The sequence below is a fragment of the Anguilla anguilla genome, chromosome 19, assembly GCF_013347855.1.
Source record: "Anguilla anguilla isolate fAngAng1 chromosome 19, fAngAng1.pri, whole genome shotgun sequence".
In the NCBI taxonomy this organism is placed as follows: domain Eukaryota; kingdom Metazoa; phylum Chordata; class Actinopteri; order Anguilliformes; family Anguillidae; genus Anguilla; species Anguilla anguilla.
In genome coordinates this window covers 16,186,335-16,210,419 of record NC_049219.1, presented here as the reverse complement: position 1 = coordinate 16,210,419, position 24,085 = coordinate 16,186,335, and the positions used below count along the sequence as shown (strand labels likewise).

Sequence of the window (24,085 nt, the reverse complement as noted above, 5' to 3'; positions counted from 1 at the left end):
TTTTTTTTTTTTACTTTCATAGCCTAAAAGCTAGTTCTCAATGAATAAATAGTACATTTGTAAACCATGTACTTTTTTTCTCTTCTAGCCTCGGTGGGATTCCCCCGTTGTAAGAGGAAGGAGAACTGAGACAGGAACATGTTGTGTCCAGAAGAGAAGGAGCGGAACATGTGGGACAGGCTCAAGCAGGGCGCAGTGAGATATTTAGGGAACTGTGGCGATGTGCGGCCCCCAGCCTGCAGACGGGCAGAAGGCACCGGGCCTGGGGAGAAATGTGCAGCCTTTTCAACCTCATTGTCCTAGACGGCTTTTACACACCCAGTGCTCAACATCTCAACACATGACCTCATGCTCCTGTTAGCTGCCAGTGTGGGGGGGGGGGGGGTGATGCACGTCTGGGACAGTGGAAGGGAACACTTTTCCCTCTAACCCGGGCACTGATTCCCCACCCCCCCACCCCCTCCCCCTCCCTGGTGTGATGCAGACAAATTGCAACAAGTGTGCAGAAAACTGGGTGGCGGATCTGTCTCGGGCTTTAAAAGTCTGGGGGGAGGAAAAAAAACGCATAAATTGAAAATGAAAAATAAATTTTTAAGCAGCGCTGACACAAGGTTTTAAGGAGCACGCGACAGACCATTGGCCATTTTAACTAACACAAAGGTGTTATTTAGAGCCTGTATCGATACATTCAGCTTCACTAGTGGCTTGTTTTTCTTGAGGAGAAAAAAACAAAATCCTAATCACACAACGCAAATTTTGTAAATGGGAAAAATGGACACTGACAAGACGAGAAAAGCATGGAGGACTAGACAGATAAATCCAATATTTGATCTCTATAATATCAAGTATGGTTGGGTTTTTGATGTATTGAGGCGATATAAACATATATTTAAAGACAGGGGCTCCCTCCCATCAAACCTGGGAGAGAAAATGAAAAACAAATAATGAATCTAAAGAGATCATCCATCAAAAACAACACATGCCCCAAACATGCAGCAGCTATCTGCCAACCCATGCAGAGGACTGAAGCCACTTCCTGCAGATGCTCAGTCCTTTAACCCTTTAAGGTGTAAGATCTCAAACATGCGATGGGAATGATCTGAGCGGAACATTGGAATGCCGATGTAACCATCGCCACTGGCAACTGAAAGCAACGGCGTTCTGTAGAACTTTGAAAAAGCATTCCAAAAAAACCTACTCTACAAAGGGTCAGCTGGGTTTCCAGGGATCTGTGTCAATTCATTCTTTTGTGACATCACAATAAAGAAAAACAGTAATGTCACCCAAGAACATTCTCCTCAGTGTGTAGGATGAACCCAATGAGCAGGTGCTGTGTAACCAGGGAGACGGGCCTCCTGGTCCCATACGTGAGCATTTACACCCCTCCCCCCTCTGTTTGGGTCTCAGCGTTTAATTGGTCTGCATTCCTTTCACCCCGACTTCCTCCACCGTCTTCATCACCGCAGTTAGTCACAGTGGGATGTACGGGAATTTTCAGTATGTCTCTAATGGGAAGAACCACACCTATACCTCTACTCCCACCCCCACCCCAGAACAAACAGCATTCTTCCAAGGTTTATCCCCTTCCCAAAAGCCAGTGCACATCACCTGCCATGTTGTGCAGGAGGGGGTTGTCAAGAGAATGTCATTAATCTGCAAAGACAGGAGCCCTTTAAGGTGGCCAGGATCAGGTGGTCAGAAAAGCATGACCGCAAACATGTCCACGGGGTCCACAGCACGAGTCTGTGCCCAGGTCACATGACTCAACACATGACAGGTTCACCTACGAGCGCGTTCAGATCGGAGTGTGTGCGTCGGGCCAGAGAGAGACATCCTCCAAGACCCCGACTTCCTGACACCCCACAGAAGAGGGCGGGGCAAAGCCGGAGATCACGCCAGGCTGAGGCCGCTGATTACAGGCAGCGGTGAGTCACCCCACCGGGTTCCTCTCTGTCGTCCCGCCGGGCGCGTGTCTGTTGCTCTCCCCCGAGCGGAGCGGAGCTGCCCCTGGGCCACCGCGCCCGTGTGCAGGCAGGCAAGAGAGAGAGAGAGAGAACGGGAGGAACAGGGGAGGAAGAGAAGGAGGGAAAGAGAGAAGGACGGAGGGAGACGGGGCAAAGGGAGAGTCTGTGGAGTTATGCATGTGTGGGAATGCAATGTACGTGCACATGTGAGTGCGTACATGCTTGTGTGTGCCTACGTGTGTGTGTGCACCAGTAAGTGTGTGTGTGGTCAGGCCTCCCCTCTCTCGGTCCCGGGCTCTGGTGTGCTGTGTCTCTCAGTAGCGTGGTCCTCAGTGCAGAAGCAGCTGGTGGCAAAGCCAACACGGCCTGCCCGCTGGGCACCAGGGCCCCTGCCAGCGCCGCGCAGACAGATTCCAGAAATTTCCACGGGCACCGGGGACGCCGGCCGTGCCAGCGGGCCTTGGCACGGTGCCCCGTCTGTAGCGGCACACCCGGCCCACCAAGGTCGCCCCGGCGACGCCCCTGTCACCGGGAGACTAACAGGTCATTCAGAAATTAAGTGCTTGTGTGTGTTTCGGTTTTTTGGGGGAGGGAGGGTGAGGCTGGTTTTAGGTGCGAGGGGAGAGGCGAGAAAAAAAATGAAGCGTAAACAAGCAACTTTTAAATATTTGTGTAAGCTGGAGAAACATAATGACGGAGGGCATGGCCTGTACCTGCAGCGTACGGCTTTAAGGATGGCCAGCTCCGATTCTCTCATCTTAATCAGCCTCTGAACCGACGAGGACCAAGCCCTGCTCCATACCCCCCCCCCCAACACGTCCCCCCGCCCCCCCACACCTCCCCCCGCCCCCCCGAAAGGAAATTAAGCTGAATTTGCCCTTAAAGTATCTTAAAGTTAAAGCTGGGCAGCTCCCTTGCAAATATAAAAGATTTAACATGGAAACAGAGCTAAAGCTTAATATTGAGTGAGAACAGACGGAGAACATCTTAAAATGTGCAGTTCTCTGGTTTCGCCATAAGAGGGCAGTGCTTATAACAGTGCTTTTAAGTTTGTGTGCTCATTTTGATGAAAATCCATAAATCTCTGGAAAGTTTTATTCAAGTTTGGGTGTGGATAAATAAATTGAGTCCTCCAGAGGAGCTATTTTAAGACACGGTTCATCAAAATGGAGGAATTTCCTTCTAATTGATACAAACACTCACCACCCCACTAGCTGAGTCATGGCAGTTTGGTTTTTTTCCTGAAACCATAGGAGAATATTAAACCCTTTACACGATTCCTACAGGACGTACGCAAGAGAGGCTGTAAACTTGGAAAAGGCACTACCCTGATTCTCTCTCCTTCACAGGAAAAACAGGACAGAGAGAAGTGAAATAGTCTAAATCGAGGTGATCATGTCCTGTCAATCAGCAAACTAAAAGCTGCAGGGGAGGCCCAGGAGACTACGGTATTTTTCCTGTCATTACAGGCTATTAAAACTGAATATAATACAGAAAGAAAAGAAAACTCCTCCTCCATTTGCTAACCATCCCACTGTTACTCGAGCTTCCTACAGTAATGGAGTGAAGTGAGGTTAAGTGATCACAGAGGTACGCATGTTGCTGTTTGCCTGTCAGACAAAAGCTGAGCTCAGCGTAAACGGCAGGGTCAGTAAAACAGGGGGACGGGGGAACTGACTGTCCCGTTGGCTGCCCTGGTATCCCCCCCGCGGCTCCTGTCCACACAGTTCTGCTGTGTTTGTGGGTCTGATTTACACCGACCGGAGATAGAGAGAGAGAGAGTGAGAGAGAGAGAGAGTGAGAGAGAGAGAGAGAGAGAGCGAGAGAGAGAGGGGTCCTGGGAGGGGCGTTTCTCCAGGTTAGCTGGCGTCCCGGTCATGTAACACCATACCCCCTCAGAGAGGGCAGAGGGGTCCCCAGCTCCTGGGGTGGTCCCCGCACCCCTCAACCCCTACCTGCTGGGCACCTGAGGGCGGAAGAAAACCCCAAGCCCCACTAATGAGTACCACATTGCCCCCCCCCCCAAAACTAAGAGCAGGACGGATGGAAGGGGGGGAGGGGGGGTGCTGATGCTGGCCGTGTCAGTCAAAAGTCTCCCGCTGCGCCCCCACCGAGCTACGTGTGCAGGACTGCCCTCTCTCAGCCAGGCGGAACAAAACCCTGCGTGAATACCGGCTTCTGTCCCCCCCACCCCCAAAAAAAAACCCCTGCACCCCAAACCCCCACAGCCCGCTCTCCAAGGTAGAAATAAAGAGAACATGACAAACGCGACCATTCATTGGCCGTCCCACACTAGTGTGCAGGTGGGGGGGGGGGGCTGGAGGCACTGGCGATTTAATAGGCTGCTGTCAAAATAATACCTGGAGGGATTACACAGGTAGGTAGAGGTGGGTTTGGGGGGGGGGGGCTTTTTAGGGAGATATGACACAGCCTCACCCTTGGAGGGAGGGGTGCGGGGGCATGTTCTGCTATGCCATATGAATGAATGAATGAATGACTGCACTATTATTGCTGTCCCATAAGTCATATTGAGCGGTAAAAAAAGAGCCCACAGTAAATCAGTGCGGGTCTCTGGGTGCTGAGAGACAGGGTGTGTGGGGCCCCGGCCCTAAATCCAGCCCGGAGCGGGACAGAGACAATAAAACCACAAACCCCAGGAGGAGCTCCTTTGATCCTGCATTTGCAGCCAAGTTACTCTGAACCAAACTCAGTCATTCTGTCCCAAACTCAGTCATTCCGTAACATGTTCATCCATTCTGTATCATGCTCTGTCATTAAGTATCAAGGCTCAGGCAATCCTCCTTTTTTATTATTCCAGACGCAAAAAAGAACCTTTACTTTAGATTTTAGTTACCCGTATATATTTAAGCGGTGAGACCCCATGAGGAGGTGCTATGTACTGGGAATACACCTCACACGGGCCACAGAGGTGCTGTTAAAGCAAGAGGGCCGCGTGTGTAAATCAAGTGCGCTATACTGCCCGCCATCTACAGCACACGAGCAGCCAGCGGCTACTGTTCACCCCCGCTTCTGAGGACGTCGCATCAGAACGTCCGGCTGCTTTGATAGGACAACAGGACCGGTAAATTTGGGGGCCACACAGGGGCCCCGACATGCGCACCCCCCGTTTTCCTCTCCGTGTCGCGTTTCAGGAAGTGATAAAGCAGCACATCCTGTCGCAGCGCCCCCCCCCCCCGGCCCCCGAGCAGCCGCCAGCCCAGCTTTACGAGCGCCATAAACCTTTTCATGTTCGACGCCGCTAACATGACGAAGTACAAAAATAAAACGTACCAGTGTGCAGAGACTGACGCCCCAGAGCGGGGGGCGGGGGGCGGGGGGCGGGGGGGCGGGGGGGGGCGGGTGCCAGGTCCATTCTGCATACCCCCCCCCCCCAACCACCTCCCTGCAGATTCCCAAACGAGCAGCTGAGTTGGGCTGCAAAACGCATTTTCAAAAACACATCATACAGCCCCCCCCCCCCCCCCTCCAGACAGAGAATCAAAGAAAACGGATTTTCCTTCGGTTATAAACGAGGCTGCTGATAATTAACTTTAAAAAAGCGAAAGAGAAAATTCAAAGGGAGAGTGTAACTGAACACCCCACCGCCCAGCGGACCGGGACAATATTTTTTGGACATATGGAATCATCATTCCACATTTAAACATTACGCGGGGGCCAGGTTTTAACAAAGGGTGGGCTGACAGATTCAATAAGAAGGTGGTGGGTTAGGGGAGATTTGGCAAGCCCTCCTGCAGGAGAAAGGCAGGGCCCTGGGATAGCCAATGATAAAGAAAATGTGTATAATAATGTCAATCAAATCACATCGGATCAAATTAATCTGTAAAGAAAAAAGGCGGCACGAAACTGTGTGGCTCAGGCCATGGGGTGAGTGATGCTCTATAGAGCCGCCTAGTGTGCCACGGGTTTGATTCCCAGGCCAGGGGTTTGACTCCCAGGCCAGGGGTTTGATTCCCCAAACAGGGGTTTGATACGCAGGCCAGGGGTTTGATTTCCCAACCAGGGGTTTGATTCCATGACCAGGGGTTTGATTTCCCAACCAGGGGTTTGATTCCATGACCAGGGGTTTGATACGTAGGCCAGGGGTTTGATTCCATGACCAGGGGTTTGATACGCAGGCCAGGGGTTTGATTCCATGACCAGGGGTTTGATACGCAGGCCAGGGGTTTGATTCCCTGGCCAGGGGTTTGATTCCCAGGCCAGGGGTTTGATTCCCCATGCCACGGCACGTTCTGTACTTGTGATCCCCTCTCTGTTTGTAATGCTCTCTGATTTCCTTCTGCCTGAATAAAATGAAAAAATACAACAGGAAGGCTCTCTCTCTATTAAAAACAAAAAAACATTTCTGGAAACACAATGATTAAACTGAGGGTTCCTCAGGTAGCGGGCCGGTAGAAAAAGTCCGGTTGGGAATTCGACCAGAGAGAACCCCTGAGAGTGTTTTTGAGAGAGGCCGTGGGATCTCTGATGACACAGTGAGTCAGGAGCCGTGGGCTGAAAGTCTCGCTCTGCAGAAGGGTGAGTAACAGACGCATGTAAAATAAGACCCATCAGGCCTGTCGCTGTGAGGAGCAGTCCCACACCGTCCAGCCGGAGCGGAATTCGAGTGGGAATCTCAGACTGGCACACGCAGCGTAAAGGAAACCACTCCCATGGCTGAAAAAACCCCAGAGCTGGCCTCGCTTACCGTCAAATATCAGCCCGAAAATGCCACTTTTATTCTGAGCATTTTCATGTTTTAAGAAAGACTCTCAAGTCTCAAAGACTTTGCTCAAATGGATAATGGCATTCCAACAAAGAAAATCTTTCCTTGATTAAACATAAATATGAAAACATACTGCATAATGGGACAACACTTTAATGTTTTAGTAAATTATACCTTCATGCTAAAAAGATGTCAGCTTACAGTGAGAAAGAAAAAATCATGTTAGGAAGTGTTTTGGGGGGGGGGGGGGTGTGGTTTGGGATGGGTTTTGGGAACAGGGAAAGAGTTTCTGCATCTTGGATCACCAAACAAATGACATCAGCACCCACGATGGAACTCATAATGAACGTAATTACAAGCGTCATCAGAACTAAGAACATGCCAAAGTGATGGTGAGAATTACAGAAGCCAGCGAGTGAGCATCCATCAGCGTCACAAGATCTGGGCGTCCTGCGTGAGGCACTTCTCTTGTGTGTGTGTGTGTGTGTGTGTGTGTGTGTGTGTGTGTGTGTGTGTGTGTGGGGGGCACACCCAAAGGGAACACAGAACATCGCTTCTGTTTATCGTGCCTCCACAAGGGGTGAACGTCCCGGTCCAGAGCTCGTGTTTGCGATGGTGACGTAACCGTGGGCCGGAGGGGGATGAGCCAATCACAAACGTGCGTGTGTGCCGTTCGGGCACTGACATAATACCTGAGACTAATCCTAACATGGCGCTGTTTAATCCGACCAGAAGAAGGAACGCTGAAGTCAGCGCTCAGCGCAGGGCGCTGGAACAGACAGGACAGACCCAGACCCGAAGCCGCTGCGTGACTCCCAGCGCAGACGGTCCGCACAAGACCACCGCATATTTACTCTGAGTCGGGACCCACCAGTTCCCAAGGAACATGCAAAAAAAGCCCACATTCAGTGAGAAGAAAGAGTTCAGTTTGCAAAACAAACAGCCTCTTAACTTACCGCAGAGCGGAGAAACGTCTCACCATTCTCTCTCTCCCATAACTACGGAGGGAAGAGTGTGGAGGGAGAATGTGTGGGAGGAAAGAGTCGATGGCGACACCAAAGGCAGACAGTGCATATAACACAAAAGCCAACCACCACCAATCAGTCTGTCCAACACCTTAGAGTCCACACAGGGCTACAGCAGAGAGCTGGCACAACTACAGGTGTCTGTGGGTGGCTGGGGTTTCAATGGGAGAAACGTGTCTAACGACAATCATTGGTTTCTATGTCTCTGGCCTTAATCTCAAGAACCATACACTCTACTGTGCTGAAACTAACACTACTCTTATTTTTAGTTCTTTTTTCTTTTGCCATCCAAGGAATTTGCATCATGTGAAAAAAATGCTTTATACTTTTCTTTTTCTGCCGGGTCTCAGCAGGACGCCCTTGCCGTGCAGAGCAGCAGAGTAAATGTTTATCCCGGTCCGTGTGACGACACACAGAAGACTCTCGCAGGACACCGGGCCGTATTGCACTTGGCGAACCGCGCCCGGTTTTACGACCGAAGCGCTGTCCTTGGTGGCCGTCCAGCTCCCCCGGCTGCGGACAGCCAGGCGCGTCGGCCATCTTAGCCCGACTCCCAAGATGCACTCTGCGTCCACCTCTCAGCGTCGGCCAACAGGCAGCCGTTATAAATTCCAAAAAGTGCTAAATTCAGCCGTTATAAATTTTTAAAAAGTGCCATTCTGACCACCCTGCGCAAGCAGTTTCTGGAAATTCCTTAAAAAGCACTTGGAAGGAAAATCCCTGACCACCACTCAGAGTTCTTTAAAGTCCCCCGGGCCGAACAGTACGATGGATCCATAACTGCCACGCGTTCCACGGAAAGACGGCTTGATGCTGATACAGGTGCAGATTTAGTGAATCACATTTTAAACAGAGGGCAATTAAACGCCTCAATTAAACGCTCGTTCTGAATCAAAGGGCGAGCACAACAATAGCAGCAGAAAATGTCAATTAGCCATGAAGGTACAGTAATTACCTGTGACATCAGTGTACCTGTGATGTCACTGCACACTCTCGTTTGTCCTTTTCAAACGAAGGAAACGTAAATAATGATTTTGACATTGAAACCCGTGCTCTTTTATAAGCCAAGCAAGAAAAAATCAGACTCCCACGGGTAAAAAAAAAAAAAAAGTCAAAATATTTTTTTTCCATTTCAAAATACAGGCCTACCTGTGTTTGTCTGCAGTAATTTTCAGCCTAAAGGCTGTTTCCAGTAACCACAACACACGGTCGTTTACCTGTAATCTGTGTAATGTGGTACGGGCAATGCAGCGCACTGATTGGACGGCTCGCTCCCATGGTCTCTGCATCAGTGCTTCTGACAGCACTGAAACGGCAGTTCACCGCAGAGCCAGTCCCACTCAGGTCCGTGGGTGACTCGTAACCTCTGCAGCACAACTGAATTCATTTGCAGGAGAGCCGCTTCAAACCCTGAAAGTTTGCACTGCAGTAACCAAAATAAATACGCTCTAATGTCCCCTTAATGTAGGCCACCATCGGGCCTCCTCACCTGGCCAGCACGGGGGCCTACCTGGAGCTCAGCGTAACGCTTCCGGTGGAGATCGGACTCCGCCCCCTTCTCCTTCTGGAACAGCTCCTCCATCCTGGCCTGCTTCGCCATCATTTCCTCCAGATCCTGCCCAGGGAGAGACAGAGGAAGACGCACATCACAGCCGGCAGGGAACCGGTGTGGGACTCCAGTGAGTCACACACACCGACCGACGGCTGCAAGTCCCGCAAAGAAAACACTGCAGTTAAGCATTCCTCTTCTGTAGGAAAGCAGAATGCATCAGTCCTAGCTCAAGACCAGCTCATGTCAGCTTTACTAGGAGTGTATGTATTAAACACAGATTCAGCTTTAATCCTACAAGGTGTGAGATCACAAATATGTGATCAGAAAGTTCTTAAGTGAACATTCTTATGCTGATGTCACAATCACTACTGGTAACTGGAAGCTGCGGCGTTCTATAGAACACTGAATTTTGGAAATTAAAAAAAAAAAAACATTCCAAAAAACCTACTCTTCAAAGGGTTAAAAGTTACGTAGCACAGGTACTGCTGCATGAATATTACAGCAGGATGACATCCGTCAGCTTGGTCGCGTGCGGTCCAGCAAGAGCAACCACCAAAAGCACATGTACGAAATTATGCTACATTCATTTAACTCACTGGCCAAAGAGAGTTACAGTATGAGACCATGAGTGCATTTTTGAGGGATTTTTCCCTGTAAGTGGAGCGGCCTCCGGACCCGACCTGCTGGATGCGGGCCTTCTCCTCCTCGCTGGCGGCCAGCTGCGTCTGCAGGCTGCACACCACCTGCTGCACCTGGCTGTGGGCCTCGCGGGCTTCCGTAGAGTCGGGGGAGTCGGCGGCGGGAGTTGCGTGCTGCGTGGTGGAGGTGGTCGGGCTGTCGGGGGCGGGGTCAGGGGAGACCTGCGCGTGACACAACCGCGTTTAGGCACGTCAACCTCAGCCGTTTACACAGCAACAAACTGCGTTACCCATCAACTCAACTGGGTCATTCACTGAGGATGCTCAGATTAAGGCTGTCACTCAAGCAGCCCACCGAAAACCGCCACAGACACAGACACAGACACAGACACAGACACAGACACACACACACACACACAGACACGGACACACACACACACACACACAGGGCCAGGGATTTACTGACAGCAACAAGAGGAGAGATTGTGAAAGACAGGACGAGTGACATCACTGCTTTGGGATTCACACAGGGAGCGGCAGAACAACATTTGGACATGATGAAAGTCCGTTTGGGATATTTTCTGGCAGACAGCGAACCCTCAGAATGGCAGAACGAGAGGATTAATCAGGAACATTACTGATGCTGGTTCAGGGCGGATCAAAAAAAAAACAATAATCAAAGAGACAGTGAGACATCCAGCGACCAAGACAGGAAAAGAGTGACGGAATGGGAACTCCCTAGCAGATGGGAAGATACGGACAGGAAAGGGTCTGGAGTGGGTGGGGCAGGACGGGGTTGCGCTTCCTGTAGGGAACAGGAAGTGGGTCCCACCTGAGGCTGCTCTGGCGGCGTCCCGGGGGGGGCGGGCTCCAGGGAGTCTGTCTGATAGGACGGCTGCTGATCCATCAGGATGTCCGGGGGGGCCCCCGTCGCCAGCTTCATCCCTGGAACTACACCCCGACCCCCCCAACATGAAAGAACATCATCTTTTTAAAAAATCTAACAGAGACAAAACAGGACACAGTGCTGACTGATTTGACTGTGGACTAGCAGGAAGGGTGCAACAAGTGCTCTGAGAAATGAATGTGTTCAATCTAAACAGCAAAATACTGTGTAAAGTGAACTCTGTTATTACTATTATTATTATTATTATTATTATTGTCAACAAGCAACCTATGCAGCAGCATGCACGCCCCGGCCGGTTCCTCATTATAAGGTTGGCTCAGTGTCAGTCGAGATAAAAGTCCTCCGAGACGAACACTGGACTGCAGCTCTAGGAGACGGCAGTGAGCTCTATGGTACGGTACAGTTGAGCCGAACGCCATGATCTGTCAGCCAATTACCCAGCATGCTTCACAGCCAGCGCACACTGTGAAGGCTTTCCCCACACGTGGAGTCCTGGGGGGGCTGCTGAAGGGCGTGGGGGGGCGGGGGGCGGGGGGCGGGGGGCGGGGGGGGGTAAATTTACGAGGTGATGATCCCTCGACCCTCCACCGTTCCCAAAGTAGGGTGCACTTGGAAAAAAAAAAAACGTGCGAGAAAAGAAAACAGAGGAAAGTGTGGCAAAGGAAAGCCTGTTGAAACGTGCCTTAAACAAAAAAAAGGCGCTTTTCCACCTCCCCCACCCACAACCCCCCCCACAACCCCCCACCCACAACCCCTCACACAGCCCCTTTAAAAGACGTCTCAGCTTTCACACTAAATACTTACACTGGCTGGGAGAGAGAAAAATACATTTATATATATTTATATGTACAGTATATTTTTTATGCAGAGTATTTTTGGTGGTTGCCGTGGCGCTGGTGGGTTTCGGCGGCCCGGCTCGCTGAAATGCGCAGATTTACGGGACGGGCGCTCAGGCGGTAAATCTGGGGGGCGAGCGCTCCCCGTTCCCGACCCTCTGACCGGGCGGGGCACACGGGGGGGCGCTGATAAGCCGGGTGGGTGGGGGTGGTCAGAAGGGGCCGGTGCCGCAGATGATTCACTTCTGTCCACCGCCGAAAAAAGACTCCACTTGCAAGCCCCTTGGAGAACCCCGCCTCTCAGCTCTTTATGATGAATAAATAATTAGGGTCGCTAATAAAGTTACTGCGTGCGTTACAATGCTCAGACTGCTTTCCAGGAAAGGGGAGAAGACAGCAGACGTGACGGCTGACTGCATTCTGGAAAGCCTTAAGAGTCCTGAGGCCTTTTCCTGCAGTCTGCAGCGGGTCCATAAATCCTTATGTCCTTACGCTGAGTCCGCGTGACTGCACAGGAAGGGAGGGGGCAGGGTGCACGAGGGGGGGGCGCGGGGGGTGGGGGGGACAGCAGGGTGCACGTATCAGCGCTTACACTGAAGGTGAACTCTTCAACCTTTCGTTAAGTCAGGCAGGTTCATCAAACAGCCCCAGCGGGACACTTCTAAAGAGCGCAGAAGACAGGCGCGTTTGAGACGTCAGAAACATGCCGGGTCGACCCCCACGCCCCACGCCTAACGACGGCCTTGCGTAATCACAAGCTACGCTAACGCTACGAACAGCTCGCTCACAGGATGTGACACGGGCTGCCAAACTCACACTGAAGGGTATTTCACCCAATCAACACCTGCTTTACAGGAGCTGTGGAATTAGGACAGGAGCACTGCCGTTACCGGCAGATTGGTTCCCGTTACCGAATTCACGACAGTGCGTTACCATGGTTTCCTATGAGGCTCCAGTGTTTCTGAGATATTCATCTGGGAAGACATGAAAAATAAAAAAAACATGCAACCTTTTCACACAAGAGCAATGACTCAAAGGCACTGCCAGCGTCCCACAGGAGCAGCACAGAGGACCACCCCAGCCCTAAACAGAACAGAGCCACAGGTGAGCCGTTTCCCTGCAGAAAGGTCACAAGCCACCCCAAAGCACCCAGCCTCACCAACCCTGTCTGTAAATCCATCCATCCTCCTTCAATTAATCAGTTAACTTAAAAAAAAAAAAAAAAAAAGCATTGTTGCTTATACAGTATATGCAAAAAACACAATCGCACGCTGCCAAATCATTTTATTTGGTTATAGATTTTGTGTTTTTTTTAGAAAATTCAAAAATATTGGCCCCATAAAAATGAAGAGGAAGCGTGAAGGAGAACGTCTCCAGGGGCTATCATTTCTGATTTTATTTCCATGGCACAGCACATTAATGACCATAACTCAGGACTCAGAGAACGCAAACCCGAAAGATGAACGTGCTCCTCCATAATACGCTGAAGTCCACGGCTTATTTTGGCCGAGAGCTGCAGCACTTCCAGCGAAGAGAAATGAACATCAGCTCCAACTCTGAGTTAAGAAACGCACTAACTGTCTTACCATGCAGCCCCCCCACAGTACAACATGGATGAAGATTGGCTGCGATTCGTACTGGAAATGAATTATGAATGAACCGACTTGCTGTATGTTTCGTGGAATTTTTAAAAGAAAAAGTAGCCAAATAGAAATTCAGCCCCCAAGCCAGAGGCCTGAAACCTATGGCTCCTGAAGATATAAAGCCCCGGAGGGGGGTGGGGGGGCGGGGGTCAGGTACAGGGGGCAGGTCCTGTCGGGTACGGGTCAGGCAGCCACCGGCCTCAGTGTGAAAACAGAGCCGCTGGATCCAGGCTTCAGGGGAACGCCACACCACTGGGAGGACATAATTAATACCGTTTTAGTATTTATGTTCCTTTTTTTAAGTGGTCCCTGTCCAGTCCCTGTCCTCCCTGCCGCCTCCTTGACCCTCTCAGTGTGCTGCACTGGGACAGTACAGGAGGGGCGCCAGGGGGGCTGGAGTGGGACAGTACAGAAGGGGCACCAGGCTGGAGCGGGACAGTACAGGAGGGGCACCAGCCTGGAGTGGGACAGTACAGGAGGGGTACCAGGCTGGAGTGGGACAGTACAGGAGGGGCGCCAGGGGGGCAGCAGTGGGACAGTACACACACAGGCTTTACCAGAGGAGAACTTACAAAACAAATAAATAAATAACATGGGGGAGCAAGAAAGACAAAAAAATAAAGTTTGGAACCTGCTGGTCGGGTTGTTGTGACGCACTCGTTAGCTCCCTCGTTAGCGCCTTCGCGCGGCGCGTTTGGGCCGCTAGTGAAACGCGTGGCACTGTGGAAAGCCGGGCTCCTGGCACCCATGCTGTGTTTGGACTACCCACCGCCAGCGCTGAGTAATCCGTCTAATCGAGCCGCCGCTCATCAGTGAATTAACCCACTCACACGTCTGCATCGGGGGGGGGCACGTCGCTCCAGGCTGGGCATGAATGTGTTATTTACTGGGCTTCTCGGTCAGTGGGTGGGGATATTTGTCTTTCTCTGTGAGACATCTTTGCTAGTAAGTCCAGAGAGACTCCCAACCACACAGCCTGTACGTGGCACAGCACCAGAGTCTGAAAACACACACACACACACACACACACACGCACACACACACACGTACACACACACACGCATGCACGCACGCACGCACGCACGCACGCACGCACACACACACACACACACACACACGTGTACAGTAACCCTTCACACTCTCTCCCGGCCCACCACGCAACTGAAGGCGAGAGACTGCTTCGGCCGAGCTGTCAATCACACATGATCACAAGGCACCAGACAAGCACATCCTCCGGCCTCCAAGGTCACAAGGGTCAACAGGACAAAGGACAGACAGATCACTGCGGTCGAATGAAAGGCTGGTGGGCGTGCCCCACATCGTGACCCGCTGTCAGAGGGCACACTGCAGCAGCTGATCTGTGATCCCGCAGGTGAAAGGCGGGATGGCTTTTGGGTTGGTAAAATAAACTGCAGGCCTGGACTGAAAATTCATTGCACAACACAGTTTAGGAGAAACGCTGACTTCCTCCTCCAGGCTGTAGGTTTGCCCAGGAAAATGAGTAATGCTACGTTTGAGCAACCGTGTTTGAGCAATCGTGTTCTTCATAGGAAGGTGTGCTCAACAGGTGGCCTCAGGCACCATAACACTGGCAAAGCACCGTTCAGACACTTCCTTTGATCCTCGGTTTATAATTCCTGTTTTACACGATTGTTCTTATCTTTGTTTCTGTCGTTTGTCTTTGTAACTTTGTCGTGTGACTGTGTTTTCTGTCAGGTCCCAATTCGAAGAGAGACTGTGATCTCCACAGTGTCGTCTGCGTAAAAGGCGGGTTTTTGAGACGGTGCATTACAGTAAACAGCTCGGCTGGGATCAGAGCTGAGGTAGCAGGCACGCTAACATGCGCAGCACATGAAAGTGGCTAAAACCCCACGCAATTAACAAATATCCTGTTTTTTTTTTTAAGAGGAAGAAAAGCAGACACACAATGCATTTAACCTGCTTCTGAGATCCTGATTAATTATAGTCAGGCTTTGCCAGAAAGCAGAAGAGCGTCCCTGGGTAGAGTTCCCAATTACAGGCTTCCCGGGGCATCCGACTGGAAAGTGAATTTGGGGAAAGTTGGGATCACCTGAGCGCCCCGCAGATGGAGCCCGGCCCGGCGGATGAGAGTAAGAGCGGCGCAGCGCCGATGCTAAGTGCAGAACGCGTAAGCCCTTCCTGTAATAAAGCCTAATCTGCGGCAGCCTCAGCCCCACTGCCTCACAGGCAGGATATGTCGCCGTGGCACCGCCTGTAATTTCGCTTGGGTTTGTTTTGAACTCGGACAGAGGATGTCTGCCGGGCCAAGAAGCTCCTAAACAGTTATTAACTAATTGCACTTTCCACACCCCCCCCCGCCCCACACCCCCGACTCCCCACCTGCGTCGGGACAGACCTGCGCTTTGACCGGACCGATATGAAAGGCTGAGTTTCCACCGTTGTTACGGAGACAGGTTCGACAGCTCCCGCATTTCATCGTAGCTCCAGATGAAATTACATGATGGAAATAATAGAATAACCAAATAATATAATATAAAATAAAATAATAATCTCTGTACTGCAATGCTGCTCTTATAACAAGAGTGAGAACTGCTCCATTACACTCTCCTGTCAGCCAAATGACACTGGCCCACTGCAGTGGCCTCACAGTCACAGTGCCTGAACTAATGACTTTCCCTGTTAACAACAACAGCATTAAGCCAGAACAATCAGCAATCAGAACTGTCAGTTAAGATTTTGACATGCAAATCTGATTGATAACTTCCTCAAATGTCAAGAGGAGGATCCTGACTTCACCCCCCCCCCCCCCCCCCCCCGAAGAGGTAAGGTTCCTGGTACATAGTAAAATATCAAAATGTTACATCAGTATACCTGACCCATCTCTGACTCGTATAAACTCAGTGACAGAGACAGAGACAGGGGGATGAAGTTGAGCAGGATGAGTACAGTAAGGAGTGTTTAAACAAGGCTGAAGATGACTCATTGTGGTCTAGAACATGCTCTCAAGAGGATCCGCGTCTGTTTCTCATTCACTTTGAAATGAGCAAGCAAAATGATAATTACTTTTTTCTGAGAAATTCATAAGTCTCAATTAAACAGAGATTTCCTATATTCAATTTTGATAATTATTAGGTTGTACAAACTAATGCAGGTACTTTTTGTTCTGGGGAAAAAATGAGGATTAAATTACTTTTTGTGTATAATCCACCCTAAATTAGAGTGATGAACCCACCCAAACATACATAACCTCCCAAATATGCATAAACGCAATGCCTTTATGGGTATTACATTAATAAAACCATAAAGAGATTATACAATATCATAATACTCACACTCTTCACATTTATTACATATTTTAAAACTTATTTTTAAATACCCATTTTTATCACATCTTGCATTTAAATCTGGACCTTATTTAAAATGCCTGCTAGCACCATTATAAAACATGCAATACTTGCATTACTAATCATTAATTAAGCGCTTATAAGATCATTTTTTAGTCTTCTTCTCTCAAATGTAAATATTAACTGGTTCACTGGTGACCAGAGAACAGTTTTGATCCCACATTTAACGCATAAATAACTTTATTATGAGAGGTACACAACTCCATAAACTGCAATCTTTAAAATGATTTTTCAAGCTATGTGTTTTCAACAGTTTATTTACCGTCTGCCTGCAGTTTCTAAACGTGAATCTCAGGCAATAAGCAGAGCAGTCCATCACCTGTCCCTCTGCGCTCCAGCTCCTTCAGAAAATGGCCGAATGAGAAAAGCGCAGCATATCTCTTTCAGTCAGATCTGCGACTCCGTGGCCCGGCACAGCAGGTGAGAAGAGCCCTGTACAGAGAGGCCTTTGTGTGGAGCGCTGAGAGGCTGTGCAGGGAGCGCTGAGAGGCTGTGCAGGGAGCGCTCTGACCCTCCCCCCCCCCCCCCCCCCCCCGCACTGCGATGGTACCGCGTGTGCGCCGCGAGCTGCGCGCCGCCGGCTAGCGCAGCGCTAAATCAGCGGAGGGTGGGAGGCGGCATCGCCTGCGCCAGGTGTGCGATTAAAGAGCAGGGGAGCGGCCTCGGGGCTGCGGCGTCCGACACAAACACCCCCCGTGATATACGCGCAGGGGTGACCCCTGACCCCTGACCCCTGGGGCGGGGCTCTGCGGAGGTCGGCAGCTGTCTGGGGAAACATATTTACAGCTCGGGGAGCAGGCGTTAAGCAAACTTCACACAGCACAGCGAGAGAAGGGCAAACGAACACTCGCGTACTAAACAGGCTAATCTAGCGGGATACAAGGCAGGTTAAAAAGTTGCTCTCCTTGACAATTCTGCCAAACAAAAGGTTGATACTTTTTATCTGACACCCCAAATTATTAAATTAAACTGAACCAAAACTTATTTCAGTTGAAGGAATTGCAGATAATTAATTCTGAAATCCGGTTGGTCCTATAGTTTCCTCGGTGGATTCCGGGTTTTGGTTAAGTTGTGTTGTGCCAACTGGCCAGGCCCTGTATACAGTAATTATGTAAGTGGGCCCAGAATTGTCTGGATCAGGAAGCACTGGATCGGAAGGGGGGGGGGGGGTTGTCAGGGGGGTCACTCACCTGAGGAGAGGGCAGCCCACGGGATCGCCGGGGAAACGGTGACCTGCGCCGCACCGTCTCCGCCCTCTGCAGCCTGCGGAATCACAGGGGTCAGGGGTCAGAGGTCACAGGTCAAACAAAGGAGCGCACCGCTATAGCACCGTTTACACTGACGCACACACACAGGGGCCTGTGGGGCTTTCCTGAAACTGGGCGGAGTTAAGCGCCTGTTGCCATGGCGCACACAGGGTGGCAGCTGACATCCTTCCTCTGGCTAAGAACACGTCTCGCTGCAGACTGTGTGTGCTTGGGAATACCCCTCCTGCGTCTGCCAGGACCATCAAGAGACTAAATTATATTTTAGAAAGATTTAGAAAGATTTCAGCACAATTATTTTTTTTTTTTAAATAGTTTATGAAAAAAAAAAAAAACCTGGGTCAAGAAAACCAATAAACCCAAACATTTAAGAAGCTACATGAGTGGGAGGGCGCTGCCTTTTCAGTGTTCCTGTACAGTGCCGGCAGCAGACCGAAGGGAGGAACTGAAAACGCATCATTCAGAACAGGAAAGATGGAATGCTGGGATAACTAATCCAGCTCTGCTTTGGCTGAGACGTCAACACACACACCGGACAACAGAAAGAGATCCATCATTTAAATCTAACCCTAACCCACAAAACCTGTAACATTTATTTCAAAAGCCAAATCCAAACGGACAAAATGTCCGACTGCCGCCCCAATCGAACGCCCACCCGGTGGTGATGCCTGCAGGCGAGGGATTTTATTTTTGTATACATTCGCAAAGTTACTCATTCGTGACCTCATCAGCTGAAAAATCAGCCCGTTTTTCCCCTTTACATAATGGCAGAAACGGGACGGGCCCGACGCCCCAGCGTTTAGCCTGTCAGACGCTTCCCCCGCCCCAGGAGCTTCGTCCAACTCAGTGAGCCCAGCTTCACCTCTCTCCACCAATCAGGTCGCAGAGAGTTTCTGAGAAGATGGAAGCTGTTTGGTTACGATGGCCGCCGGGTCAGATGGTATTGTTTAGCTATGCTGGTTTGTTTACTCCAACTCCTTCCCCCCATTATAATTTTTTATTTTTTCTGTGTGTCATCACATGTTATTTACTGATGTTTTCTAATATTTTCTAGATTATTTAATATGGAAAAAGTTAAGCTTGCTTTAAAAACATTGTCCCCCGCAATAACATCAAAGATACGTCAAACGGAAAATGCAGTAAAATGCGAGAGACTTTATTATTCCTGATTCGTAACATGAAATGCAAATGCGGAGGACTTCTGTAAAGCCAAAGACAGTTTTTTTGCTTAATGCGCAGAGACGTGCAGGTTTGGCGAGAGATCTGTTTGAGCTCTGGAGCCTCTCCCCCAGAGGAAAGGGGAGAGGAGGAAGTGAAAGGTCACCGATGTTGACAGGCTAATATCCCAGGGTGCACCACAAAAGTTCACGCACAACGAACAATGAATATGCTCAGCAGAGACGATGTCAGGTTTAAAGTAAATTCTTTTTTTTTTTTTTTTTTTTTTTATAAAGTAAACTTTCTCATGTAAACTAACTGGGAACAATTTCTTTCATTTTCCATTCTTTTTTCATTTATCTTTGTTTCTTTGTCTATTCTTTCTTCCTCTCAGACAAGGGGGATTCCCGTTTGTCTTCATGCGGCTTTAAGAGGAATCTCTGAGCTTCAGGAACTGATAAAAATCACCAAGAGTACCTCCACAGCACAGTCAAACACAATTATTATCTGAAAAAATACACCCAAGACATTTGCTTGATCAAGCATCATAATTCAAGCTCTGCCCGGTGCTTTACTTAAAAAGGGGGGGGGGAAACTGAGTAAGCATGGTTTTTTATTTATCTTTAATGCCTGGGTCAAGGTTTTGGATACATTCAGCTTAATATGTCTTTAAAAACTGAAAGTCTGTTTTAAGAAAAAACATTAGCGGTTGTCTGTCTTTGTAATGTCAACAACAGACCGTTAGACACTGGTCCAACGGACATCGAATGGCAGGCTATGAAAGAGACCTGATGTCATATTTCTCACCACAATGCAGTATATCTGCGCTTTTTCTTAGATAATAAAAATTTTATTAAAATGGCCCAAACAGTAAAACAAACCAAATTGCAAATTAAACTAATCAACATGTCCTAACAGGAATTCCCCAACATTAAATAGCTTAAAAACTTTATTAAAACACTGACATGTTCCAAACTTGCAACCCCTCCGAGCTGCACGTCTGTCAATCACGTCATTCAACAGCACTCGGGGAAAAGACCGTTTCTGGTCAATTTAAGCAGGTTATTCTAAGGGCCTCGCTGATTGGTGCAAAACATTGGTCATGTTAGTGGTTTGGAGTGTGCTAAAGGTCTCAAGAAATCAGGCCCCAAAAAATGATTCTCCTTCTTTTTCTGATAATAATAATAATAATAATAATAACATCCGTGGTAATAGTTGCACAAGTAAAGATGTTCAGGTGCGTGAGTGTGTGCGCGTAGGTGTGTGTGTGTGAGTGTGTGTGCGTAGGTGTGTGTGTGTGGGGGGGTAAAGCGACTCATCCCCGGATCTCCGGTGCAGTCGTGGGCACGCTGGCCCACGCTTCATGACACACTGAGGGGGAGAAGGCTAAAATAATCTCTTTATTTCTCGCACATCCACATCAATATAAATAAAACAAAAACGCTTTTTTTTTTGGCCACTCAGGAAAAAAAAAAAAAAACCAAAACATAAAATCTGTTTGGATGTGGCGTGCGCGCGATTCCGTCTCGCGTGTTCCGCCGAAGGACAAGCAAACAGAAGGAAGGGACAGAAGCGGCCTTCCAGAAAGGCCTCGGGGTTATAAATAGGGCGGCAGGCCGGCCGCGGCTCCTGAGAAAGGCATTCTGGGACGCCTGCCGCTGCTATAACGGGCGCTGGTGGGGAGCGGCAGTGCGTCAGAGCCAAACGGTCTTTTCCCAAAACACTGAGGCTGAGGACGGTAAGGAGGTTAAACGAGGAAGAAGAAAGAAAGAAAAAAAAAGGTCAACATCACAGCCACACTTCGCTTTCCCGCCAGCTGCCTTATTACATCACAGAGGAAGCTCTGACACGGGCGGTCACGTGACTTCAAAGCGGAACGGGAGGACTGAGCGAGTAAATCCACAAACACAGCACAATATCCGGAAAATCAACTTTCCCAACGTCAGGTTACGCCACGTCATGGACTTGTCAGAAGCTCAAAGGTGACTTGTGGTGAGTGATGGTGCTTGTGCTGATGGGTATTTCACACAAGCGCAGTGCGATAGGAAGCATTTCCAAAGGTGTCATGTATACCCTGACCAAAACCCCACCACCGCCTGCTCCCCCCCCCCCCCCCACCCCATCTTTGCAACACACAACAAGTGCAATGGGGGAGCATCATAAACCTGCAGATAATCACCACACACAGGAAAGGTGGTGCAGCTTAGATCTGGTTTCACAGTGCCATTCACCCAGATAACCTGACCCCCCCCCCCCCCCCCCACAACAATGCTGTATTCAGGGCCCCCTTCAAATTAAAAATGTCTCCTGGAAGAACTGCAGTTGTTTCATGAGGACTTTCAATCCTGTCCTCTGTCTGCACCCCCCTCCCTCCCTCCCTCCCTCCAAAAAAACCCCAAAAACAAACAAAAAGAAAAGCATTACAAAATTTTTGTTATCAGATCCCCTCTGGGAGAGACAACAGAACCCACTGTCTTCACACACACAAAAAATAAATGAATTAATTAAACCTGCCCACGTTAAAACAAAAAAACTTTTTATAAAAGAGGTCACAGTACCTCAAAGCCTCCGAAGTCATCGTCGTCATCCATCCCTCCTGGAAAATCCCTGCAAGGGAAGAGATTTAAGTGTGAAATCAGAGCACACACACAAAGGAGAAGCATGCTGGCTTCCTGCTAGCCGCATACTGGGTGTCCCTACAGCAAACTCTTCCAATGCGTTATCAGAAGAGACCCCAATGACTGGTCAGCACCAAACCAATAGTGTAAAATGAAAACTATCGTCAGCCCTGAAGGCATGTGAATTGAACGGTTATGACATCATCCTCGGTGCTGATTCACGGCGGCCATTTTCTATAAGGCTTCATGCTGGCAGTTCGGTCACGCAGCGAATGGAGTGCCTGATATAAGGCATAAGATGGCAGCTGGTGTATGCGAGGGGCGGGCGGAGGGTAAACAGGAGGAACTGGGTCAGAACGCACAACTCTGACCTCGACTCTCACTGATCCGACGGCAGGACACCAGGATGGCTGCCATGATGCCTAAACAGACCAAAAGAGCGGGAAAGAGCGCCGTTTCCACCGTGCGCATGGCCCCCGCGCCTGCGGTCATAAGCTGTGCAGGGAGGACTCTTTGTGTTGACTCTATCCCACGTGCCCCAGTTAATTTTCCGGGTCACAGAAAGCCAAACAACTCGTACGTTAATAAGAAAGACGGAAAAAAAACGAACTGCGTTTAAAAGGGACCGCTTTCTTTATTTGTCATCGCAATTTGTTACGGGACTGCTCTGGCATGTCTTTCGGTTTCCTCTACAGCGCCGTTAACACGCAGCAGATTTCAGGCGCTGTTATTAAAAGCCACACAAAGTTTATATTTAGCCGTCTTGGTAAACGGGCTTTGAATCACAACTTGGGGAGACGCAGTCACCATCCCTCTAACCTAGCAAAACCAGCGTGGCCATTAGGAGGCTTGTAAACGTCTGTTTGACTCCAAAAGACGAAGCCACCCTTCGACAAGCCCGCCGCATTCAGAGCGTTTACTCGGTCTGTGGCGCTAATTTGGAATCGCTCAGAAGGCCTTTTAAGACTCCCCGTCCAGACGAGACGAAGTAATTACAAGAACGGCCGCGAAATTCGAAGCAGACCTTGGCAAGTCCCTAAAACCCTTCGGTTTTGGCTGCCCGAGTTCTGCGGGCGTACAATTTGCACTTGAAAAAACCCCAAGAACCCACCCGTGACTGGGCGACACCGCCGGCCTTGTGTCACCACTGCGCCCCTTTATGTAGCCTAATGCTTCTGCTCTAATCTTTCCACTGGCTAATTACAGCCCCATTAGTCCTCTGCGCTGCAACGCAACACAAAACCTGCGGCCGTCTAGCTTCTGCCAGTTTGTTACGTCAGAGTTCCACACGCAAGCAGCTCAGGCCCACCGCACACCTCCCACACTGGGTCCACTTTATCGTTTCGAATCCCGTCCCACCTACTGCCTCAACTCCCAAATGTTTAGGAACGCTTAAACTGTCTGTGATCTTTACTAAAGAACTAAAAACACAACTTTCCGTTTCTTTTTTTTTTTTTTAATGGCATATTATTTTGAGCAGTGGAATCAAAATCTATTTATCTCAAACTGAGGTCATGAAGTCCTGAATTAATAAGACAAAATGAAAAATTACTGCTCAGAATTTAGACACAAAAAAACAATCTGGAAACTGGCAAAACCAGAAAAAGGACTGTGCATCAGGACTGGTATATTTGCCAGCAAATCAGAATTAATTAGCCTATTATTCTGCAATGCAAGAATTGTGCCCTTCTGATTGGTTAATCGGTTAATCACTTAAAAATGCTGACATTTATATTTTGATTATAAGGAGACAGAGTAAAATTTCCTGTAAAATTTCCATTGGACCCTGTTAAGACGCCTGGTGACTCAGTGGAAATCTGAAAAATGGAAAAAAATACACTCACAACAATCAACAAGGGCAATCATTTTTAAAATGCGGAACAGATGGAGTCTTTAATCAATATCTGTGCATCAGGGCACATCAGTGCAGCCCAAAGCGAATGGAAGACTCCTTCAGTCCCAACAATACACATGTCCTGAGTAAAACCAGATATCATTGGCATTGTCATCATCAATTCTTTCCTTTTCTTTTTTTTTTTTTTTGGGGGGGGGGGGGGGGGGGGGGCTCATTTAATTATTTTTTCCAAACCGGAGACTTGTGCCAATGTTCAATCAAAAGTTGAAATAATGAAAACCAAAATAGCTCAAATAGCTTGGTGGAGGTCCGGATACAGTGAAGGCACCCCCTAGACATACGTGGTCCATAACTGGGATTTCCCTGGGAATGAAGGGATCAAAGAGGAAGAAGAGAGGGAAAGGGTGGAGAGAAGAGAGAGGAGAGAGAAAGACAGAAGGACAAAAAAAAGAGAGCGGCACAGACAGAAGAGACAGCGAGGAAGTAAGAACAGATAGAGAGAGAGACAGAGAGAG

At 49.3% G+C, this 24,085-nt stretch overlaps 1 protein-coding gene across 3 annotated transcripts in view; it reads right to left on the bottom strand.

Moving 5' to 3' along the window:
* Nucleotides 1–24,085, bottom strand: part of LOC118219398 (coiled-coil domain-containing protein 91-like) — a 74,225-nt gene that overhangs the window by 36,519 nt on the left and 13,621 nt on the right. For all 3 annotated transcript variants that reach the window (XM_035402551.1, XM_035402552.1, XM_035402550.1), the window contains exons 2-6: nucleotides 21,656–21,704; nucleotides 17,865–17,937; nucleotides 10,735–10,853; nucleotides 9,945–10,124; nucleotides 9,223–9,327 (exon numbers count right to left, since the gene is read on the bottom strand). In XM_035402551.1, the coding sequence (XP_035258442.1) occupies nucleotides 9,223–9,327; nucleotides 9,945–10,124; nucleotides 10,735–10,853; nucleotides 17,865–17,937; nucleotides 21,656–21,688 (510 nt within the window). In that variant the 5' untranslated portion in view covers nucleotides 21,689–21,704. The remainder of the gene's footprint in view (nucleotides 1–9,222; nucleotides 9,328–9,944; nucleotides 10,125–10,734; nucleotides 10,854–17,864; nucleotides 17,938–21,655; nucleotides 21,705–24,085) is intronic.